At 42.0% G+C, this 25,246-nt stretch overlaps 2 protein-coding genes across 2 annotated transcripts; both read left to right on the forward strand.

The window, feature by feature from the left end:
- Positions 1 to 495: 495 nt before the first annotated feature.
- Positions 496 to 6,312, forward strand: LOC308081250 (uncharacterized protein; the record flags this gene model as incomplete). The annotated part of the gene is made up of 6 exons (XM_080457638.1): positions 496 to 528; positions 2,438 to 2,699; positions 3,238 to 3,269; positions 4,055 to 4,093; positions 4,603 to 4,747; positions 4,894 to 6,312. The coding sequence occupies 6 exons, from the start codon at positions 496 to 498 to the stop codon at positions 4,899 to 4,901; spliced, it is 519 nt and encodes a 172-aa protein (XP_080313764.1). The 3' UTR covers positions 4,902 to 6,312.
- Positions 6,313 to 21,356: 15,044 nt separating this feature from the next.
- LOC308081245 (uncharacterized protein) lies at positions 21,357 to 24,370 on the forward strand (the record flags this gene model as incomplete). The annotated part of the gene is made up of 5 exons (XM_080457627.1): positions 21,357 to 21,618; positions 22,062 to 22,103; positions 22,468 to 22,506; positions 24,045 to 24,189; positions 24,337 to 24,370. 5 exons carry the CDS (start codon positions 21,357 to 21,359, stop codon positions 24,368 to 24,370), a joined length of 522 nt encoding a protein of 173 aa, XP_080313753.1.
- Positions 24,371 to 25,246: the final 876 nt, after the last annotated feature.

The raw sequence follows: 25,246 nt of genomic DNA on the forward strand, positions 1-25,246 counted from the left end.
CTCTGCTGTCGCTGTGTCTTCAGAGTTCATTCGGTCGATCATGAGGACATGAGGATCAAGGAGGAGGAAGTCACGGTGCGTACCAACTATTCACTTTCATACATTAGTGTGTGTTTTGTTCATTGTGCTCCGGTAATGGACGCTGAGAGTTGAGTCAGATTATGAATGATATATAAAGCAAGATCGCTATAATGTGGCCATCATGTTGTGCTGCATCCTGTAGGAGCCTACAATGTACAGTGCCTACAAATAATTGTGGTGGAGTAAATGTATAATATTTGCCTCTGAGATGTAGTGGAGTCACTGGAGTAGAAAGTACTGAAATTTGGAAATACTCCGGTAAAGAAAAAAAAAACTTACTTTACACCACTGACCGCAGAAGTGTGTATGCGTGCGTGCGCCGTGTTCGCTATGCCTCTATTCTCATTTCTCGCACCGGTCGCGCGTAATATTATTATTCCCGTTTGGAACCTCAGCCTCCACGATAGCGTAGAGATGAGGTCCCGCTTCGTAGTGAGCCGGCAGAGGGTACAGCCACACATGATGGGATACCGTCCGTCTACGGACGGTAGACGGGCGGAAGTCCCATACACACCCATGTTAAGTTTAAAACCGGAAGAACGGTCGCGATAACATGGGTGTGTATGGGACTTCCGCCCGTCTACCGTCCGTAGACGGACGGTATCCCATCATGTGTGGCTGTACCCAGAGTGCGACACCCACGAACTGTGGCCAATATTTTGGATTCTTACCCCTTTTCCGCACATCGTATCCAAAAAGTTAAGTTCTTCCCCCCTGCTCTCAAATGTTTGACATTTTAGCGGTAAAGAAAATTTAAGTGACGGGTTCAAACAAGCGTTTAAATCACTTTTTTACTAAGCCCGTGCCGTGTTTTCCCAATGCAACCTTAACGGGAGCAGTACTGCAGTGCGCAGGCGGACGGGGGTTGACTGGCCACAGACTGACTAAATAAGTGATTCAAACGCTTGTTTCAACCCGTCGCTTACATTTTCTTGACCGCTAAAATGTCAAACATCTGAGAGCAGGGGGGAGGACCTTACTTTTTGGATACGATGTGCGGAAAAAAGTAAAACACCCTTTGCGCAGTAATGAATTACAGTAGGCCTATGTACAGTCAGAATGAGAGTCAGAATGGATGTCAACAAATGCATGATGACATGTTGTGAATGTTGCGAGTTAAGAGGAAGTACTGTACATCTGTTATTCATTCATAAATAGCTGTTGACACTTGACAGACAGGCAGACAGACAGACAGGCAGGCAGGCAGGCAGGAAGGCAGGCAGGCAGGCAGGCAGGCAGGCAGGCAGGCAGACAGATAGATAGATAGAAAGAGAGAAAGAGGGAGGAGGGAGGAGAGAGAGAAAGGAGAGAGAGAGAGAGAGAGAGAGAGAGAGAGAGAGAGAGAGAGAGAGAGAGAGAGAGAGAGAGAGAGAGAGAGAGAGAGAGAGAGAGAGAGCTATTCTCCATCCATAGATGGAGAATAGCCTTCTATGTACTTAAATCTCTTTTTAAAACACATTTTTACAAAGCTTTTACTAGCTGCACTTAATCCCTAGCAGTAGGGAAAACTGTCACCTTTTCACAGTATCAAAGTATAGCTAATCAAATTATTTAATCTTTTAAACACCCCCACAGCCCCATGCCTTGTCATAACCACAAGCAATTCCAAAACCATTATTATCATCAAGTTAAATATAAATAAAAAGTTGTATTATATGGCCCTCTTTTTGTTTGGGGGGGCAAGTACCCAGAAAACCCCCAGAGAGACCTGCTTGAATGGTGACTCATCATCAGTCACAAGACGTTGCTGCAGATTGGTGGTGTCGGTGGAGAGGCTCTTTGTTTGTACCACAGCCAGCGTGGTTGCAGGAAGTTGTGCAATGCCATGTATTATGTTCACTGACAGTACAGGAGCAGATGAAAGAACTGCACACTGTACAACCCTGAGTGTTATCCTGACAGTGTGCAAATTAATGGAACATTTTACACTCTCAGTTAAATCATGGTTCGTTGCTTGTTGAACAATTATCGAACCCCTCTCTAATGTCTAACCACAAGACCACTGAGCTGGTACAAGAAAGCGTGGACAATACAGACACTATATAGAGCAATCTCATACTGAGATTGTTGTCAGCCTAGTGCTATAAGTTCTGTGGTATACTTCAAAAGGGGGTTGGCGCCCCAGCCTGTTTCTTCCGCGAGTAAGACACAGGCCCAACAAATCCACGGTGAGGCCTTTAGGAGGGTCATTCAAGCAAAGCACGAGGGTGTATGTTGTTGCGAGACCCGAAACACCCGATGACTCCAGGCTACAACACTGATGATACGTCCCAGGCGCATCCATGTGATGTTTTCTTTATAGAAAGCATTCAAAATCATTCAAAAATATAATAATCTTCACCTTTCTCTTACACAGATGAACCGTTGCTTCAATACCACCGACCCACACTCTGTGAATGTGACCCACATCTACAATGACCTGGTGGATACAGGCTCCCTGTGGACAGGAGAGCCATCTGACGTCATGGTGTGTTCCAACACCAGTCCTCCTTCCTCATCTGGCTGCCTACCATGTATTCTGAACCAGACTGTCCATGTGATCTGTAAGGACATCCCGGAGAAGGTGAAGCTGGTGATGGAGGCAGTGGGTGAACACATCATTGACAACATTAAAGCTGGTGAGTCTAAAGGTTGAGTGACAGCAAAGGAAATGGACAGAAATGACATTCCACTGTGACACTGTGATACAGTTAGCAGAGAATAAGTGTTTTATTATCTATCTAGGTGATATCTGAGTGATATGTGGCTCACATAGATCAAGTATTTGCTTTTGAAAACTTTAACGAATATTTTGTGTTGAAAATCTGTCCCCAGCTAAATGATTGATAGTTAGGAACCAAATGAACCCTCACGGGTCTGTCACCGTTGAATTAACAGAGGATTTTACAGTTTAGATTGGGGCCCGGAGATAAAAATGTTATCTGGTCTGGTGTCGTCGAAATGAAAACAGGTGAGAATCACTGGTCTAGTAGTAATAGTAGGGTACAGATAGTCTCATTATTAGCAACAATAGCAGTACCATCTTTAGCATTAGTAGTGGTAGTAATAGTAACAGTATGGTTGTACTATTTAGTACAGACAGATACAGTATATAATATAGATTATGCTGGTTAATGAAGTACTGACCTTTATTCCTGGTGTCATTAAAGACTACAGATGTCCAACCTTCCTTGAACCCGGTTTATCTGGTGAGTACCAGTAATATAAGCAGTATATCAGCAGTATCACCAGCAGTACTTTTATAGCAAAACTCATTTCAGCCGCTTGTATCCGCAATCTTATTCTTTCGGTCATGACCCACACTTCATGACCATAGGTGAGAGTAGGAAGATCGCTCGGTATATCGAGAGCTTTGCCTTCTGGCTCAGCTCTCTTTTCGTCACAACAGTAATGGTTGTACTACTTGTTTTTGTCCGGACAGAAATGTAGTTTGAAGCCCCCTAGGGGTCAGAAAAGTCCATCTGTCCTTGAATTATTAATTTGTACTGTTAAATTAATAGTTGGTGCTAATTTAATTGCTTGTTTTATATGGAGTATAAGTATTGAGCTGCACTGTTTGTGTTAACAGTGTTGGGACAGGATTATGACAGTGGTTCTCAAATGTATTTGTAATTTCAAGGACCCCCATAACTCTGAGAGTGTAGAAATGGAACCAAATGGACCCATAAGAGGTTCATTTGGTTCCATTTGTACACTCTCAGAGTTGCAGACCTGTAAGGGCCCAATTGGAACCCGATCAAGGAACCCTGGACCCCACTTTGAGAACCACTGAATTATGAGACAAGACTGAGACACAGTAATAAGACGTAGAATGTCCAATCCACGCGGTGACATCTCTGTCCATTCATGGATCATATCAGATGTTCCACAAATGTTTGGACAAAAAACCACAACCTTTATAAATTGTGTAAAACAACATAAACATGTGTTGTGTCCAGCTTCTTGTACACAAATGATTTCTTGTATTTTTCAGGCCCAGAGGTACAGACAGACCGACATGTTGAAGAAACAGGTGGGTGACAAATGATTGTACAATGTCTTTATTCTAGAGTACTAGCTTATATACTGTCTATACTACTACTACTATTACTAGTAATGCTAATATTACCACTACTATTACTAACACTACTATAGTTATTTTAAATCAAAGCTAAAGACATTTCTGTCTTTATTGACTGCTGAAATTTGACTTCTGACCTTTTTTCTTATGCTGCTGAGTAAAAAGGAGAAGTTTGAAGTAAGAGATTTGTAATGTTTGTTCATTAAAGTATACAAATGTGGCGTGTGTGTGTGTGTGTGTGTGTGTGTGTGTGTGTGTGTGTGTGTGTGTGTGTGTGTGTGTGTGTGTGTGTGTGTGTGTGTGTGTGTGTGTGTGTACTTGTGTATCGTATCATTGAGTGGTAAAAATCACTGATCTATAAAACTGATCATGTAGCTGTAAGGTGGATGGATGACTGAACCTCTGATCTTCATCTTTCACTTCTCTCTTCCCTCCTCTTCATCTGTCATTCTATCTCTCAGGGGGAGAGTTTCCACGGTGGGTTTGGTTTATCGTCGCCCTCATCATCATCATCATCATCAGTGTCCTGGTTCATAAGAGACGAAGCATTCTGGAGTTTGGCAGCAGATTCTGCAGACGTGCAAATCCAGCTGACACCAAGGACAGGTACAGAATGATTCCTGTTTGAATCCTTGTCAACTTACCTCAGTGTTTTGGGGGGAAATGATTGAATTCTTATACATTTCGATACAATCTCTCTCTCCTTTTTTATCTCTCCCCTCAACCCCCATATCTCTCTATCTTCTGTCCAGGTCTATGAATGGAGTCTCTGTGGACAAACCTCAAGGTCTGAAGGTCGTTGATGAAACATCTACCCCACTCATGTAGCCTCACCTTCCAGCTGCACTTCCTTCTGTCTCTCGTTGTGTCAGTGCTTGTAGACAACTGCTGCTTGTGTGTGTGTGTGTGTGTGTGTGTGTGTGTGTGTGTGTGTGTGTGTGTGTGTGTGTGTGTGTGTGTGTGTGTGTGTGTGTGTGTGTGTGTGTGTGTGCGTGCGTGCGTGCGTGCGTGCGTGCGTGCGTGCGTGCGTGCGTGCGTGCGTGCGTGCGTGCGTGAGAGAGAGAGAGAGAGAGACTGTACTTTTTATACTGTTACTGTATAGCAGGCAACAAATGATGCTAAAAGTGAAATGCTTGTCATACTTCTTCACACAATGGCGTTTTATTCTGTAAATAGCTAACCTACAAGGTTACAACGCATTATAGCCTATCTACGACGCGTTGTAAGCTAGTAGTAATTAGTATTTTTGGCGCGCGACGCTGTCGTGCTACAGAGCATGAATTAGCCGTTGACGTTCCAGAGGGTTGTCTGCACCTCGTTGAGGGTTTGGATATGTCTTCACTTTCTTTCTTCCAAATTACAAACCAAATTATGTGAAAGCTGTGACAATCAACATGAACTTAGCACTGAACCCAACATATCTCATAGCAGGCAGGTGATCTCACTCAACTTTCATTATTTATTTATTTAATAATGTAATAATTTATTAATGAATTTATGCATTTATTTATTCTCGTTTTTCTCCCAATTTAGTCATCATGCCAATTCCCAATTCACCACACATATATGCTGTCCCTGTCCCTTACACCTGTGATGGCCCCAACAAGTTTACAGTTTTAAAAGTGTGGGTGACAGACACGTGCACGCCAATGCACATAATCAAGTAGGTAACGTTCAGTAGTATCATCAACGCTAGGTTGGGGGTTTTCCAGAGGAAAACAATGACAGCATCATGAGCACACAGCGCTTTTCACATCCATCATAATGTTGCCTGTTTTTAGCCCTTTCTTCTAGGCTGCTATTAAGTGTTGTCTGTATCCTGATTACTTTGAACTAGAGGTCACCATTCATGTCCCTCTCCTAGAGCGCCAGCACCAGTTAGATCAAATCAAGGAAGAGAGAGTGTCATTTCATAGTGATTTAAACAGTTATTTTAGATTTTTATCAGATTATTATCTGTATGTCTTAATCCCCCAACACATGGTGCTCAGTTTATACACACATTACTCAAAGGACCACAATGGAAATAAGCTCTCAAGGGTTTTTGTGTTTGATCCTTATGACAGATATACAAATATATCGTCTCTGTCTGGTGGAAACCTCATATGTCCAAAACTGTTACTTTCCAGGATTCAAATTCAAAAATAGCAAAAGTAGCAGATCTACAAGCTCGAAATGCATTTCGAGCTTGTAGATCTGCTACTTTTGTGTGACGCTGTAGTATGATCAAGTAGGGCGTTAATTTACGAAAAAAAACACAACCAGTTAGAATGTGGAGATAAGAGGCCCAACAGCAACGATATGGTCATGTATGTGCACGTTCTGTCAATAGAAAACATCAAAATGGTCTTAATGCTTTGTGTAAAGCACTTTGAATTGCCTTGTTGTTGAAATGTGCTATAGAAATAAACATGCATTTCCTTACCTAATGGTAATGTTTTACTTCTACACTATAATGTTAACATGTAAGAAGAAATGATAGTCAAATGGACAGGAGCTCAAATGGACAGGAGCAGAACTCCCCATACTTCATATTTGGATCCTTTTAGAGAAACTGATATGTTTTCAGGGTGCTTGTTGAATGTTTCATCTGCTCTCTGGTTGTATATTCTATTCCCAGTGTCATGAACTGAATCACATCATGACAAAAGTGGGAGACGACACACAGAGGGTTAGCTTTAAATGTATTTATTTATAACTGGAAGAACCAAAAAGTTATACTTAAGTAGAATGGGGTGTGTATAGTCAGTGGTATCAGTAGTGTAGTGCATGTATGGATGTGTGAAAATGTAGTGTATGTGCAAGGTGCAGAAACAAGGTAAAACTAAACTCAAAAGGAACCAAACGCAAACAATGTTTCCTGTGTAGGGGAGAGAGACAGAATGGCCCTGACCAGCCTGCTTAAATACTCCAGCAGGTGATTGGAGTCAGGTGTGCCTCGTCGTCTAGGCACACTCCTGCAGGCTGGTCCCCTCCTCCTACACAGAAACAGAAAACCATTAGAACTCACAGCAACACTACACACAATAGGATGGGTCGTCAAACCCCCCCCCATAAGATAGGAGACCAACCAGGTACTCCGTAACATTTAATTCAACTTTACAGTTCTCATTAATCATACTAATACCTGACCCATCCATCCAACCACCCACTCACCCCCTCAGTCACCTGTAGGAACAGTTTTAAGAGTGATGATGGGCAGCGTAAATAGATGGATACAGGCACCAATATCAAATAACTGTACTTGGCAGTTTTACAAAAACACAGCCTTAGCTGACCAAATAAACCTTAGACTTCAGAATAACAGTAAGAGGTACCACAACTGCAGAACCTACTTGGTCTAAGGCAATCTTCCATGCGTGGTAAAGGGAACAAGTCAGGTTTTGTAACACTGTTGACTTTCCTTAAGTCGGTGCAAGGTCGAAAAATGGAATCAGGCTTTTTAACCAAACGAGACACAGAGGCCCAACTGCCATTTGAGGGTTCTGCCAAATTGTTATCCAGCATGTACCTAACCTCCTTATCCAGTTGGGCTCGTTTTGCCTCTCCAATATCGTGCTCTATCAGCTGTGTCTGTGATGGTGTATTTGCAAATAGCAACGGATAGCCATTAACCATCGAAACCCACTCCTTCCTTTTTTTCTCAGCCAGCGGTCCAAGTACTTTGGGTAAAGCTTTTAATGCCTCAGCGTTGTTTACCCGCACTGGAATCCCATTCTCATCTGCCGGCCAATCTCCCCCTCCATTAACCTCCCCCGCCGAAGAACCGCCCACCGTGCCCGTGCACAATGAAGGCTCAACGTAAGGGACGTCACTGGAGCTTTGGGACGCCGACATTTGAGAACCGTATGGTTTCAACAGACTCACATGACACAGCCTAGCTTTTCCTTTAGGCCACACTTTATCCCCTGCCAAATCATTACCCAGGATTATGTCAACCCCTTCCACTGGTAATTCAGGACGCACACCAACCACCACCTCCCCACTAACCAACCCGCAGACTATGGTCATTCTATGGAGCGGTACGGGAATGATCTGCATACCCATACCTCGCATCAACATGAAATCTCCTGTCTCTGAACCTGAGTAAAATGGCATTACGTCTTGACGAATAAAAGTATGTAATGCACCTGTATCTCTCAAGATGTTAACTCTTACTGCCTTCATACCAGGTAGTGCTACATAACCCTCCGAAATGAATGCTGAATACAGAGTCACACCCAGTGGAACACCTGATGTCCGAAACACTTTCCATCTTAACATTTAGCTGAGGTGAGGGAATGGCAGATGCAGCCAAAGCGGCCGGTTTGATTGGTGCACCACTTAACAGCTTCTCTCTAGCTTTAAGAGCAAAACAATCCTTTTTCCAGTGTCCGCTTTTATGGCAAAAATTACAAACATTAGACTCATCCCGTTTCCCTGAACCATCTTCAAACTCAGAAAACCTTGAATCCCCCAGCCCCCCAAAGCGTTTTCCTATAAACACTGGACCACCGGTCTGATGCGTATAGACACCACCAACTACACTTTTGTGTATTAAACCGTATTCATCAGCCAAGATGGCTGCTTCTTGGGGTGTCTTAACTTTTCTCTCGGTTATGTATGTAGCAATATTAGCGGGTACACAGGTTTTTAATTGTTCCAGAGTTAGCAGATCACAAAGCTCTTTGAATGTTTTAACCTCTGACGCAACACACCATCTGTTAAACTGGACCAACATATCTCTTACAAATTCAACATACGTTTGCTGGTCATTTTTCCTCCAATTCCTAAAACGTTGTCGATAAGCTTCTGGTACTAATTCATATGCCCGCAACACTGTACTTTTAACAACTTCATATCTTTTACTTTCTGAAATGGACAAAGAAGCATAGGCCTCCTGGGCCTTACCTGTGAAAACACATTGAAGTAGCAGAGTGCGCTCACCATCAGACCAGCCCCTGGCGTCTGCCACACGCTCAAACAGGGAAAAAAACTAATCTGGATCCGTCTCTGAAAACTTGGGAAGCAATTTCAAATTAGATCCTACATTAAACTGCTTTGCTTCACTAACACTCAATTTTAACTTCTCCTGCTCCAATTCCAACTTTAGCAATTCAGTCTTTTGTCTCATTTTTTCAATCTCCTTCTCATGTTCCAGCTTAATTTCCAGCAATTCCTTTTGTTGTTGAAACGTTAGCTGCCTAGCAGAAAATGAAAATGTTTTACCATCCTCCTCGTCATCCAATAGCTGCACCTCCTCCTCCGGTAATACGTCCTGTGTCACCAAGCTGTCCATGAGAAATATCTTGACCCTAAATTTTAACCGCTTGTCACGGATCTCAATTTTGTAGTGTTCTGCGATGTTTAACAGTTGTTCTTTTGTGCATTTATCTAGAAGCTCCACAGAGGGAGCCTTAATAAATTCCTCGACCAAACTCATTTTTTCAAAAAAAAAAAAAAAAAGTGCGCAAAGGTTTCAACAAAAAAGTGGAACAAGACCCCGGAGCCCAACTCCCCTATCTAACCTGCCTACCACAAACTGACTAACTCGCTCACCCCTAGTCTTCAGTGGCCCTCCTGAGTCCCCCATTCCGACAAGGCATCTCAGTGGTACCACTCCATCCCATCTTTTGTGGAACACAGTCTAAACCAAAAAAAACACAGAGATTCCCATATGGAGAACCACCGTTAAAATCTACCGGGAGTTGGAACCCCAAGGACTTCACCACTCACTTAACTTCAAAAAAACCTGCACTAAGAAAAAAAATGAGTTCCTTAATGCTCTCTCCCCCCCCCCCAACCAAAATACAAACTGTGTGTGTCTCCCAACCCAATTTGTTCAACTTAAGAACAAAACCCAACAAAACCTAAATAACAAACTTAATTGTGTGATAGAAAACGCTTAAGTTTAATTATCACTAATTTAGGTTAAAAAGTGACGAGCCCCCATCTTGTCATGAACTGAATCACATCATGACAAAAGTGGGAGACGACACACAGAGGGTTAGCTTTAAATGTATTTATTTATAACTGGAAGAACCAAAAAGTTATACTTAAGTAGAATGGGGTGTGTATAGTCAGTGGTATCAGTAGTGTAGTGCATGTATGGATGTGTGAAAATGTAGTGTATGTGCAAGGTGCAGAAACAAGGTAAAACTAAACTCAAAAGGAACCAAAAGCAAACAATGTTTCCTGTGTAGGGGAGAGAGACAGAATGGCCCTGACCAGCCTGCTTAAATACTCCAGCAGGTGATTGGAGTCAGGTGTGCCTCGTCGTCTAGGCACACCCCTGCAGGCTGGTCCCCTCCTCCTACACAGAAACAGAAAACCATTAGAACTCACAGCAACACTACACACAATAGGATGGGTCGTCACACCAGTGGTGTAAAGTAACTAAGTACATTTACTCAAGTACTGTACTTAAGTACAATTGTATGGTATTTTTACGATTTGCAATACTTTTACTTCTACTGCACTACATCTCAGAGGCAAATATTATAGTACTTTTACTCCACTACAATTATTTGAAAACTTTAGTTACTAGTTACTTTGCTGATATAAATGATTATATTATAAAACACACATTAACCACTTTAGCCCTATTTTATACATAGGCTATTTGAAAATAGCCGATCTACAAGCTCACAACGCGTCGCAACGTTGTTTTCAAACATTTTAGTACTTTTACTTTTGGTACTTTAAGTGTATTTTGAAGCCAATTCTTTTGTACTTTTACTCAAGTAACATTTTGAACACAGGCCTTTTACTTTATCCTTAGGGACCATGAACTATCAACCCTGTTATATTTGCCCATAACCCCATAATTAATTGTAATTTGTGGATTCAAATAAATAATTAAAATGTGTGTGTGTGCGTGCGTGTGTGCAGGCGTAAGTGCATGTGTGTGTGTGTGTGTGTCTGTGTGTTTTAATGGTCTATATGTGCATTCATAGAGGACCTCAGCGGTGTGGAAAAGTAACACCAGCTATATTTGCCAAGTTGGGAGTGAGAATGATTGTTCTGGTTTAGTTTAAAGGTAGGGTAAGTGATGTGTTTTTGGATTAAAATAAGTGTTCAATATTATGATAGTACTCATTGCTATAGAGTCTTTGTTCAGTAACAGGAGTCTCCATGTCTCTCCAGCTCTTTGGTAAAACAGAAAACACAGTTTCAGTTCAGGATATCAATTTTATACGCCACCCCATCCCCATACCACAACAACCCCCCACCCCTCGCTGGTTTAAATGTATTAAGAACCCAAAGCCCGGATGCATTTTAAAAGTTGTTTAAAGTGTTTTATGAATTAATGTGTCTTTGTCACCTTTCATGTGTTGTTTAATGTAGATTATACCAATACATTCTCTATAGCTTCTTCCTCTCATGTGAATTGGCTGGTATTTTCACACACACGCACTCACGGGCACACACACACACACACACACACACACACACACGCACGCGCACGGACACACACACACACACACACACACACACACACACACACACACAAACACACACACACACACACACACACACACACACACACACACACAACAAAAAAACAAACATACACATGCACACGCACACATCCACCACTTTCTCCTCTATAGGCGGCTTTCCATATACATGGACTTACCTAGTCCCACCCCACACCGCCCACCACAGCGACGGTTTCCACTACAATGAAGTGGGTAGAGTGGTGTGTAAGTGGTACTAAACTGGTGCCTAAAAAGTACCCAGTCTTGGGTAGGTCTGAGCTGGGCTAAGCGGGGCTAAAGCTGTGACGTATGACGCTGCTGCTACTGATTGGTCGGCTCACAGCTGTGTCTGTCCACTCAGGTCTCTGTAAAATGGCAACACTACGGTAGCAGTGTTGCCATGTCCTTATTATAAGCGACATTGGGCTTATTTTTCTGTAAAGTTGCTTGTAAATATTGGTAGTACTTTTACTTTTTTAAACGTATTAGTTACTAGTTACTAGTTACTTTTCAGATATAAGATATAAATGATTACATTATAAAACATACATTAACCACTTTAGCCCTATTTTATACCTTGGCTATTTGAAAATAGCCGATCTACAAGCTCACAACGCATCGCATCATTGTAGATCTGCTATTTTCAAACATTTTAGTACTTACTTTTGGTACCTTAAGTACATTTTGATACCAATAGTTTTTGTACTTTTACTCAAGTAATTCCAGACTTTCACTTGTAGAGTGCTTCTACATTGCAGTATTGATACTTTTACTTAAGTAAAACATTTGAGTACTTTTTCCACCACTGCTTGTTTCTAAAATGTAGTTGATTATTTGGGGCTTGTTTCCATATGTTGTTGAAACCAGTGGTTCTTAAACATTTTCATGTCAAGGACCCCCAAATTAATATGTATTTGTCAACATTATATATGTATATATATTTTTTAGCAGATGCACACACTCACAACGTAACGATTCACTGCACTTGAAAAAGGAAATGAGTGCTTCTGTCAGACACCCTGGGCAAGATGGAGAAAAAAAAGAAAATATTTACTGCAATGATATTGCAATGGTGGTGTGGTGCTCAAGACACACTCACACACACACCTGGCAGTTCGGGGAGCTTGAGCATACTGCAGACCACATAATCACCCTGTACGCCATCAGAGGACGGCCTCTTTGATGTGGGACCTGAGACAAGCGGGTGTGGTTACACGACAGAGAGAGAGAGAGAGAGAGAGAGAGAGAGAGAGAGAGAGAGAGAGAGAGAGAGAGAGAGAGAGTTAACGGCTACCGTACTTATAACTACTGATACTGATAATGGAAAAGGTTAACAGCTACTGATACATGTGGTCATGTTGAACAGACAGGATACTCAAGTGCTGAAAGTGGTTTGAACTGCAGGGTGACATTCTAGGCCTGTTCACCTTTCGCTGTGGTAACAGTCCAGTCACAGCACAGAGGCCCATGCATACACAAATTAAAGGCAATAACAATAATTGCTCTTTTATCACACACACACACAGTAACAGGAGTCTCCATGTCTCTCCAGCTCTTTGGTAAACAGAAAACACATTTTCAGTTCAGCATATCAATTTTATCCGCCACCCCATCCCCATACCACAACAACCCCCCGCTGGTTTAAATGTATTAAGAACCCAAAGCCCGGATGCATTTTAAAAGTTGTTTAAAGTGTTTTATGAATTAATGTGTCTTTGTCACCTTTCATTTGTTGTTTAATGTAGATTATACCAATACATTCTTTATAGCTTCTTCCTCTCATGTGAATTGGCTGGTATTTTCACACACACACACACACACACACACACACACACACACACACACACACACACACGCTCACAGGCAGACACACACACACACACACACACACACACACACACACACACACACACACACACACACACACACACACACACACACACACGCACACACACACGCACACACGCACACATACACACACACAGCCTTGAGCTCAGATAATGCTTGGGATATGTTGTGTTTGCAGAAGAGATTAGTGCTAGCTTTGTGAACTGAAGACACAAGTGTGGAAGTTAGTCGTTAACAAGATGGCGGGCCGGGTAAACTCAACACAAATACAAAGCTGGAAAAGGCCACCAGAGAGAAACAAAAAGTCCCTGAATAATGACTAGAAGTGCTCAAACTAAATCATAGTGAGTGCTCCGGGGCGCGCAGTTTTTTTAACACCTCCTCGAGCTGGGGCCGGGAATGGAACCTGGGAGCTTCTGTTTAACAAGCAGCCTCTCTACCCATGTAGAATGGACAGTTCACTCAAGTAGTATCAGGTATTGAACTCCTCCTCAGGGTGAACCAGACCAAAGTGGTTTTAACTGGGTGACTTCCTCATGGCAGTAGACTGTAGACGTCCTGTTTGTTTATGTGTTGTTAGTCTTTGCCATGGAGACAGTACATTCAAAGAGATGCCAGGACCAAAGGAAAATCATTAATTGCTCTTTTATTATGCCGACACACACACACACACACACACACACACACACACACACACACACACACATTTAATTTGTTGTCTCCACAAGTACGGTGTGTGTGTGTGTGTGTGTGTGTGTGTGTGTGTGTGTGTGTGTGTGCGTGCGTGTGCGTGTGCGTGCGTGCGTGCGTGCGTGCGTGCGTGTGTGCGTGTGTGTGTGTGTGTGTGTGTGTGTGTGTGTGTGTGTATAAATACCACATTGTTACATCTTATATGGCGTCCCTGCCCCGGTCTACCGTATTTCTACCTTATTTATTACCTTATTTTTTGAACTGCAGGGTGACATTCTGGTGACAGGCCTGATCACCTTTCGCAGTGATAACAGTCCAGTCACAGCACAGAGGCCCATAGACAAATTAAAGGCAATAACAAGCTCTTTTATCACACACACACACACACACACACACACACACACACACACACACACACACACACACACACACACACACACACACACACACACACACACACACACACGCACACACACAGGCCACTGTAACTTCTGGGCGTGCTGCCAGTCAGGCAGAGGAGAGCAGAGGAGTGGAATGCGATGAGTCAGATACTAGTGAGAGTAGAGTTGTTTGAATGGCTATTTTTACTGCTTATACTTCATACCGGTATACTGATTTAGTTTGCTACTGGAATGATTTATTCATACGTTTATTTTACACTTGCAATTAAAGTAGCTACATTATTTTATTCTAATCTGTTAACAATAGAATACTGTCACTAACTGGTTAGGTTAGGGTTAAGAGTAAGACCCCAATTTCTTATTATGTAACTTATACAGGAAAGAAAGTATGTTTCTTTCTAATACTGTTTAGGGTAAGTATTGGGGTTAGATGTGGTTGTGGTTAAGGTTGAGTTTAGGGTGAAAATGGCACTTTAATAAAACGTTTAATTTGTTGTCTCCACAAGTGTGTGTGTTGAGAAAATACTTGATCTTAGAAGCATGGAGACTTCCTGTCAATAGGAGGTCAGGAGGAGGAAATCATTCCTTCTTCCTCGCCCTCAGATCACCTCATCTGACCACCTAGACACCATGTGTACACAATAACTGACCTACAAATGTGCACACAATGGTGCACGACCTGAATGGAGTCTACACAAGAATGCTGCGAATGGCACTAGGTGTCACATGGACGGACGGAAATGTGGACCTACCACGGGTCACAGACAAGGACAAAGAGAGAAAGAAGAGGCTGGCAGGGCACTGCGTCAGGCATAGAGGGCGATGTATGTGCGCACTACTGGGGGCGCAACTAGGGACGCATGCACGCGCGCATGCGTGCCCAGTGTGTGCTTTTTAATTTGGTTAATTCGGTACAAAAAATGTAACCATAACCATAACAATGTAATGGTACTGTAAATCTGGGCGCCCGCCACTGAGTTTGTGATGGGTGCTCGTCATTTCTCCTGGGGGCTTTAGCCCCGAGGCACCCACAGTATCGTCAGGCACCCGGAACTGGTGGTGAGCAAACTGACACTGTGGGAGCCAACCCAGGGCACAGCAGGAAAGGCAGCGCAACACCTACGTACTACTGTTAATAAAAAGTTACGATGGGGCGAGTGGGAGGAACGGCTGAATGATACAGAGGTATGTGACGTTGTGTTTGTGTGTAACGCTTCACTGCACTTGAAAAAGGACATGTGTGAAACGTGTGCTTTATTAAAAAAAAACATTTATTGCAATGCTATTGCATTGTATTGTATTTTAACTGCATATACATTTTAGTGCATTATTTGAGTTTTGACAGTGCAACAGTTTTTGTCTGTGTGTTGATGCCAACATGCTGAGTCATCATGCATGTAGACTACAGTCCAAGACGGAAATAGCAAGACATGCCATCTCCGGTTTACTGACGTATCGTGACGTAGGTGGACGCCTTTTTAGGAGAGCGGAAGCAGGTTGGATTCTATTGATTCCAATGGGAGAGTGAACGTGAACACAGCTTCTGAACCATTATTTAGCCCCATGGTCTCTGAACTAAATATTGGACCGATTGTTACAAGCCACACAATATTTACAAGATTTTCATATTAAAAAGGCTTTTTTAGAGACACAAATCAGGAGAAAATCTACTTTGTTATCCTCCTTTCTCTATCCCAGCAACACACTCTTGTGAGATTTGGAAAGATACTGTGTCTGAAGAGTCCATCTGCAGTCTGACGGACGAGACATAGAGGGCCCTGTCCCTTATTTTTAACTCTATGCTCTGTCCCTATAAGATGTTCAAAAAAACTGACAAACTGAGATTCGAAATGTGAATATAGTACTTGAAATCATTATGGACACATTCAAAATTAAATAAAATGTGTTCCAATGCTCAATAATATCATTTTCCATTATCGTCTTGGTTGATGAGGTATGATTTGGGATTTGGGAATCATGACATTTTGCTTAACATTCATGCTAAACACACTATGGTCTATATTGGTAAAATACATACCATATAAATAAAAGGCCCTGTTACAATGTTGCGCAGAAACAGGAGCACATCTTGCATAAGACTGAATAATACGTGTGTGTTTGTGTGGGGAATTTTTGGGGTTTCTTAAAAGCATCTTTGCCAATAACAGTGCACTTTGAAACATGTAAAGCATTTGTTTTCTTTGATAAAGAAAATACACAAATGCATATCCACATGACGTTGACAGTCAGAGAGAGGGGGGAGGGTGGTGGGATGGTCGGGGGAGAAGCAAACCACGCCTACTTAGGAGACCATTCATTATTTTGTAGGATTTGTGTACTATTTCGCCTCTATAGTGGCTCCAATTGGGATGGTGTATCTTTCTATATTAACAATCTTTGCTACAGTGCTCTCGCCACCTTCTTCTAAATCATGTGACTTCCTGTCAGACCCTGTCATCGGCAGTCAGATTTGAAATAGTTTGATTTGGCATAGCTGTATAGTTCTTATGTGGTGTGTGTGTACGTGCGTGCGTGTGAAAGCTGCATATTGTTTTTTTTAAACACCTCCGTTCACCTTTTGTATTAGGGGTGGAAATCATGTTTAGCCCACCTCTCTCTCTCTCTCACTCCTTTGCCATTATCAGTAGCTGATAACCTGTTATAAGTAGTGTCACATGGTACTATCTAAATAGTCGATGAGATGATTATAGTTGCTCATTGACTACTGGGATATACACCATAATGAGACGCCTGCTATCACTTACTGCTGTTAATGTTTCACCACCAATAGAACTCAATCCAGCGGCCCAATTAAGACATGACAAATGGTTAATTTTGTTACTTTATTTGTTATTTCTCATACGGTTATATGTGCAACAACACAGTGGCTTACATTATTGGTGGATCCATAGTTACAAGCTCCTCTCCACAGGAGTGAATGTCATTGTTTTAATGAATGACTGCAATGTGGAGATAAGTTATATATTCAGTTTGTTTAAGCAGTGCAATTCAGGGTTAAGGTTTGAAGGTAATGTAAGTGATATTGTTTTGATAAAATAAGTTAAATAGCTCTATATTCTGTAATCGTGTTCAGTAACAGGGGTGTCTCCCTGTCTCTCCGTTGACAGTTAACACTTACAGTCAAATATTTACAGTTGACAGGTGTGTGTGTGTGTGTGTGTGTGTGTGTGTGTGTGTGTGTGTGTGTGTGTGTGTGTGTGTGTGTGTGTGTGTGTGTGTGTGTGTGTGCGTGCGTGCGTGCAGAGAGTTGCTTTGTGATATGAAATAGGATCTGACTGTTATCTGTGGGACTAAAACTGAGATCAAATGAACATACTCAGTTATCAGGGACTCAGGGATATCCCCCCCCCCCCCACTTTAGGGATGAAGAAAAAAGAAAAAGAAAAAACCTCCGACATCTACACTTCATGGACTACATTTTTTTTTTACCAAATTAACCAAATTAACCAAAATAAATAAATAAATACATTTTCGCGCACGCTCGTGCATGCGTCCCCTTCGGTTCTAAAATACCCTCTGCGTCCCTGTATGGCATGACTGGTGGCATCCTGGAAGCAGGAGTGGGAGTCGGTCGGGCCCACACGTATCCACCGCTATATCTGTGACCCGAGACATGGCGTCAAATGAGAAGATCTTCCACACCTGCTGAACCGCCTGTGTACCGGGGTCGTCTGCTTCAAAACATCCATGAATGAAGAAGTGGGGCCTGCATGGCAGACAGTGTAGCGTGCGAGTTCTGTCGACCACACAATCACCACCAGGCCATACTCTCTCCAAACACCTCGGGGGGAGGGGAGGCTCCACTCGTCGACAATAGAAGTGTCATCAACACATCCACTCTCTGAATGTAAATTCACCGGACAATCACTGCGTCCATGCACACATTGAGCCGTTTTGGTCTCAATAGGACATTACCCCGACTTAACTCAAGGGTCCTGTCAGCATAAAGTAGGTCCTACTGTTAAAAATAATTGGGAGGGTAGGCTTCATCATTGTTTTTATTGTACTAACGCATCATATAAGGATGTATTTGCTACGCTGTAATGCTTTATCCCTTTATGCTTTATCCCTCTTTGAGGTTTGCTTAGAGAAAAAGCAGTCCTTCATTGGACTGGCTTTGTGCCACACAGTGCTGTGCGTGCCAACCTCTGTGAGCGAGATGTTTTGGGTCATTTATGTAATTTGGATCTTCTCACATGGCTCAGACCTTTGGACAGTTCTAGTGGCTCACCACTTTGCCATGGAAACAGGGCACTTTTCAGTATAGCATTGTTTTCAGCTGCCCCTCCCTATAGTGGTGTAAACTGCTGCTCATATGTTGATAAGGGTTTTAACACGTCTTCTATAATCTATAGGAACACAAGCCACGTCATGGAAGTTCGATGGGTGAATATTTCCAACTTAAACGCTAATAAAAAGCAGAAAGAAACTGGATTTCAGTTAAATACTGTATTTTTTATTGCCTCTTATTTAACAATTTTGGCCAATGTTTGACCAGTTCTTTATAGTATAGTTTGTTGATTACTTTTCAGTAATGGTCTTTTTTTTATTTAATTTCTTTTAAGGTATTAAAAAGGTCTTAAAAGTCCTTAAATGGTCACTTCACTATCATCTGGAGAGCCCCCCCCCCAAAAAAATAAAAATCTAAAAATACCCCACCAGACGGTGATGGAGAGAGACAAGAGCGAAGTTATTATGAATGTAATAACTTGTGTCATGATCATGTTGTATTAATGCTCGCTATAGGAGCAGGTGGTCTGGAGGGTTCAACCCAGCTGAGCCTTTATCAGAGATCTAACCTGGCGCGCATCTATAGCTAGACATTCTAGCTATAGATGCGCGCCAGGTTAGATCTCTGACTTTTTCCACCACATGTATGCATTCTAGCCTAGAATACATACATGTGGTGGAAAAAGTATTCAAATTTTTTTACTTAAGTATCAATACTGTTAAGTAATAGTCCGGAATACTTAAGTAAGTATAAAAATACAAACGTATACATTGGTATCAAAATGTACTTGAAGTAGGCCTACCAAAAGTAGAAAGTACTCATTATGTATTGTAGAATGTCCCATTTCACAACTTTTCAAATGTATAAAAACATATTTTGTTGCCATGCCACGCGTTGTGAGCTTGTAGATCTGCTATTTTCAAATGACTAAAATGTATAGGGCTGAAGTGGTTACTGGTTAATGTATGTTTTGTAATAATAATCAAAATCTACAAGTAACTAAAGTTTTCAAATAATTGTAGTGGAGTAAAAGTATAATATTTGCCTCTGAGATGTAGTGGAGTAGAAGTAAAAGTAGCCTACTGAAAATTGGAAATACTCCAGTAAAGTAAAAAAATACCTCAGAATTGTACCTATAAGTACTTAGTTACTTTCCACCACTGGCTGTGAGGCTGTCTATTGTGTGCACCATACCTATATCTATGTGCTCTCTGGGGGACATGTGGTCCTTGTGAAACTCATGGTAAAGTCTGGAGATATTGTATTAAATGTAGGCTATTTAACGCCACAGCCATGATGTTGGATGTTGGATGTTCTTTCGATTTAGATGGATGCTAATCTTAGTCTAATGCGTGTTACATGTGAAACTGAAATGCAGGTTTGTGTTTTGTGCAAGTAGCCTATTTCTGTTTATGTATTATGTGTTGTTTGTTAGGCTGACTGTCCTGGTTGCTTGTCTGACATACTGTTCAGTTAGCAGATGAAATACAGTCCTGAGTGTTACTGTAATTTAGCCGGTAGCATATTCATGGTTTGTCTTTGTTTCTTGTACAATAGAATTGTCAGTCCATTCGTTCCTCGTTTTCTTTTACATGATGGTGGGAGGTGTATGGGACTCACAGTGTAGGCTACTTTGATCATATTCATAGTATTCTCATTATTCCCTACAATATGGCACAAGGACACATGCAGTAGACCATGGTTAGCCTGGAATCCAGACTGATTATTTTTTCCCTCCCTTTGCCACACGCACGCACGCACGCACGCACGCACGCACGCACGCACGCACGCACGCACGCACGCACGCACGCGCGCACGCACGCGTGCACACACACACACACACACACACACACACACACACACACACACACACACACACACACACACACACACACACACACACACACTCACACTCACACTCAAACTGTGTCCTGGAAGCTTTATAGTTCTACTGTACAATGTAGGCATACAGTAGCAGTTGCTCTTATCAAGCAACTTTACAAGTGTGACATCAGAGTATTGTAAGTGATGTGTTGTTTGTTGTACTTACTGAATAAATAGACAGCTATTCAAAAATAGTTTTTGTTTGTTTAAAACAAAGAACAAAGGAGTTCCTGAGCAAAACACAAACAGTGAAGAAAGACGGCAGACTCACAGAGCAGTGTGACCAAATCTCTTCCAACGGAAAATATCTCAAAACTCAAAAGCTCCGTTTTGAAATTCAGTTTACAGACAGGTGTGAATAGTCACTAAATCTAGTGACAAAGTAACAAAGTTTGCAGCACTGGCTGTGGGGCCTCACATTTGGCTTGATCCTTGCTAGTTATAGGTCAGTATTATATGACGTCGTTTATGTTGTTTTACGCAGTTTTCTTTACCTTTAGATCAACTGTTTAAAAGATGAAAACAGCAAAAAGTAACAGATTGTACAAGAAAGGCTGGTGCTTGGACTATAGACACTTTACAGAACAATGTCATACAGTGGTTGTTGCTATACATTCTGTGGTATTTCAAAAGCATTAAAAATAGAAATGAATAATAAACTAAACCTCTCTCTTACACAGATGACGCTCAGTTGCTTCAGTACCACCGACGCAGAGTCTGTGAATCTGACCCACATCTACAATGACTTGGAGGATAGTGGCTCCCTGTGGAGAGGAGAGCCGTCTGACATGGTGGGGTGTTCCGACACGCGTCCCCCTGACCCGTCTCGCTGTGTGCCGTGCTTTGTGGACCAGGCTGTCCATGTGATTTGTAAGGACATCCCTGAGAGATTCAAGCTGGTCACGGAGGCATTCAGTAAACCCATAGACAGCTTTAATGCTGGTGAGTCTAACAGTTTGAGTGAAAAGAAGGGAAATGGACAGAAATGACATTCCACTGTCTGGGACACTGTGATACAGTTAGCAGAGAATAGGGCTCTTGGGTGGCGCAGGGGTAAAGGACCTGCCCACCAGCACAAAACCAGGACCGGCTTGCGTCTGAAGCCATATTCCTACTATTACCAACAACAACAACAACAACAACAAACAGAGACGATGTTTAAATAAATGCAATGCGTGAACCCATCGTGATGTCTCAAACTGGTGATGCAATTTGGATGCACTGGTGTGTAGCAGTGGTAGTAATAGTAACAGTAGCAGTAGTGATAATTAGTAACAGTATAATAGTTATAGTAGAAGTGGTAGTAATAATTAGTAACAGTAAGGCAGATAGATAGATCATGCTGGTTAATGAAGTGCTTAACTTTTACCCTTGTGTCATTACAGACCCCAGATGTCCAACCATCTTTGAACCCAGTGTCTTTGGTGGTGAGTACCAGTAATATAAGTAGTAGTACCAGCAGTAGTACCAGCAGTACCTGTAGACTGGTTGTGCATGGTGCTGGTACTTCTGCCCTGACCATGTTGATGGGACTTTCTAAGCCTTCACTGTGTCTCATTATCCATCCATGATAATAACACTGTTAATAAATACAATGCAGCTCAATACGTATACTCTATATAAAACAAGTAAATAATAATTCAAGGACAAATGGACCAAAAGGTGGTCCGAAGGGCAGAATCTGAAAGGGAGCCCGGACGGAAGTAGAACTTGAAATGTATGTGGCCAACAGACAGGAATCTCAAAGCGAGTCACACAATGAAATAACAAAAATGCTATTGTATTTTACAGACCTGAAAGAGCAGCAAGAGCGACATGTTGAAGAAACAGGTGAGTGGAAAGATGAATTATTGTCTCCGCCAGGCGGACGGCCTGTCTGTCTGTCTGTCCGTCGTCCGTCCGTCTGTGAAGAGCCAATCTCCGGCACCGTTGGCTTGATGGCAGCGAAACTGTGCAAACACACTCCCTGAATGCCAGAGCAGAACCTCTGCCCCGAAGTCTTCACATGGGCTTGTGATAACGCCACCATGTAAAACCCATTATTTTATATTACTCCTTCAGATTTTATCCAAATTTCATGCAAATCGATACACATGATCTCTATAGTCATGTGATCAAGACCGATCTGTTTGATTTGTCATATTCCTTCCTGATTGGCTAAGATTGACATCTAAAGTTTGCAGGAGTGGCCCGGTTTGAACAAAATGCCTCAAATCATGAACACAGCTTCCGATTGCGGTGAAACTTTGCACGCACATTCGCACTACCTTGAGATGCCACTCTTTTAACATTGCCCTATTATAGTGCCATCAGGAGGCAGATCTTTGTAAAACATTACTTTTTTATATATTACTCCTACAAATGTTGTCCAAACATCACGCAAATCTGTACACATTATCTCTATAGTCATGTGATCAAGACGGATCCGTCCTTTTCATATTCCATCCTGATTGGAGAACTCCGAACATTTCTGGCCACCTGACCTAGCGGAGACCTGTGCTCCGAGGAGCACTTTTTATAGTTGTACAATGTTTTATTCTGGAGTACTAGTTTATACCGTGGTAACCTACTGTCTTGGCATTCTACTACTACTATTACTAGTTACTACTAATACTATTATTATTAACACTACTATTACAGTTCTTGTAAATCAAAGCTAAAGACCTGTCTTTTTCCGTTGCAGTTTACTGATTTTGTTTAAATACAGTAATTTCTTCTGCACATTCATCTTTTTCTTATTATTATGTTTTTATTTTTGCTTGTTTTTATTTTTCGTTTTGTTTTTATTGCACTTTGTTAATGTTTTCATGCTTAATGTTTTATATAAAGCACTTTGAATTGCCTTGTTGAAATGTGCTGCACAAATATACTTGCCAACAGCTATTACTACTATTGTTGTACTAACCACCTGCATTCACTACTTTTCACCTTTTTTCTTATGTGCTAAAAAAGGAGCAGTTTGAAGTAAGAAATGTGAAATGTTTATTAAAGTATCTCTCTCTCTCTCTCTCTCTCTCTCTCTCTCTCTCTCTCTCTCTCTCTCTCTCTCTCTCTCTCTCTCTCTCTCTCTCTCTCTGTGTGTGTGTGTGTGTGTGTGTGTGTGTGTGTGTGTGTGTGCGTGCGTGCGTGCGTGCGTGCGTGCGTGCGTGCGTGCGTGCGTGCGTGCGTGCGTGCGTGCGTGCGTGCGTGCGTGCGTGCGTGCGTGCGTGTTCAGTAACTATAGCATTTGTGTATCATATGTTTGAGTCGTGAAAATCATTGATCTATAAAAGCTATTGATTGTTGATTTGTAACAATAGTTGATCATGGAGCTGTAAGGAGGATGGATGACTGAACCTCTGTTCTTCATCTGTCATTCTATCTCTCAGGGGGAGAGTTTCCCTGGTGGGGTGGTCTTATCATCGCCCTCTGCATCATCAGCATCATCAGTGTCCTGGTTCATAAGAGACGAAGCATTCTGGAGTTCGGCCGCAGATTCTGCAGACGTGCAAATCCAGCTGACACCAAGGACAGGTACGGAATGATTCATGTTGGAATTCATGTCAACTTACCTCAGTGTCTTTTACCTCAAACATTTTGGGAAATAGTTCTACACTTCAATACAATCTCTCCTTTCTCTTATCCCCCCCCCCTCCTCTTGTCACTCTATCTTATGTCCAGGTCCTATAACGGAGTGTCAACCAACCAGGTCTGAAGGTCGTTGATGGAACATCTACTCTACTCATGTTGCCTCACCTTCCAGCTGCACATCCTTCTGTGTCTCTCTGTTCCAAAGGGAGAGAGACTGTACATGTTCATGTTACCGTAAAGCAGGCAACAAATGATGAATGAACTCTAGACTGGAAGGCTATATTTATTATTAATTCAACGTTCACATTTTCTCCTCGGACCGTGGATGAAATGAAACCGAGTTACGTTCGTAAATTGCCACAATTTAAACACTTAATTATTCGCCATTATTAAAATGGTTGTGCCCCTGAGACGGGTGATCTGACTCCTACGCAAAGGCCCTGCCTCCCCCTCATGTCAAAGTAGTTGTCAATGTTTACAACTTGATGAGAGGACCTTATGGACCCAGAGAGAGAGAGAGAGAGAGAGAGAGAGAGAGAGAGAGAGAGAGAGAGGAGGAGGAAAGAAAGCATGACTTTTAGTCGCATTCATGAGCTCCGGCACCTAATAATTTACAAATTAAGCACTGACCTAGAGTAGGTGCTGAGTCAACACATGTACATCAGGCTGATACGTCATCTTTTCTGTGTTGACGTTTGATTATGGAGTGTAAATTCATACTTTGCACGATGGCGCTGTAGGCCTACGCTGAAAATAGCCAAAGCTTACAACGCGTCGTATCTGCGACACCTAAGCTGGTAGGTTGTCTATTTTTGACACACAATGTGCTACAGAGAATCATCTTTTTCTTTCTTACCTGACGTTCCAGAGGGTTGTCTGCACTTCGCTGATGGTTTGGGTCTTGTTGTCTTCAGTTCCTTTCTTCAGATCCAAATTACAAACAAAAATATGTGAAAGCTGTAACAATCTAGAGTATATTAACTTAACCATGAACTCAACA

Source organism: Gymnoscopelus braueri, assembly GCF_963280865.1.
Source record: "Gymnoscopelus braueri genome assembly, contig: SCAFFOLD_144, whole genome shotgun sequence".
Classification (NCBI taxonomy): domain Eukaryota; kingdom Metazoa; phylum Chordata; class Actinopteri; order Myctophiformes; family Myctophidae; genus Gymnoscopelus; species Gymnoscopelus braueri.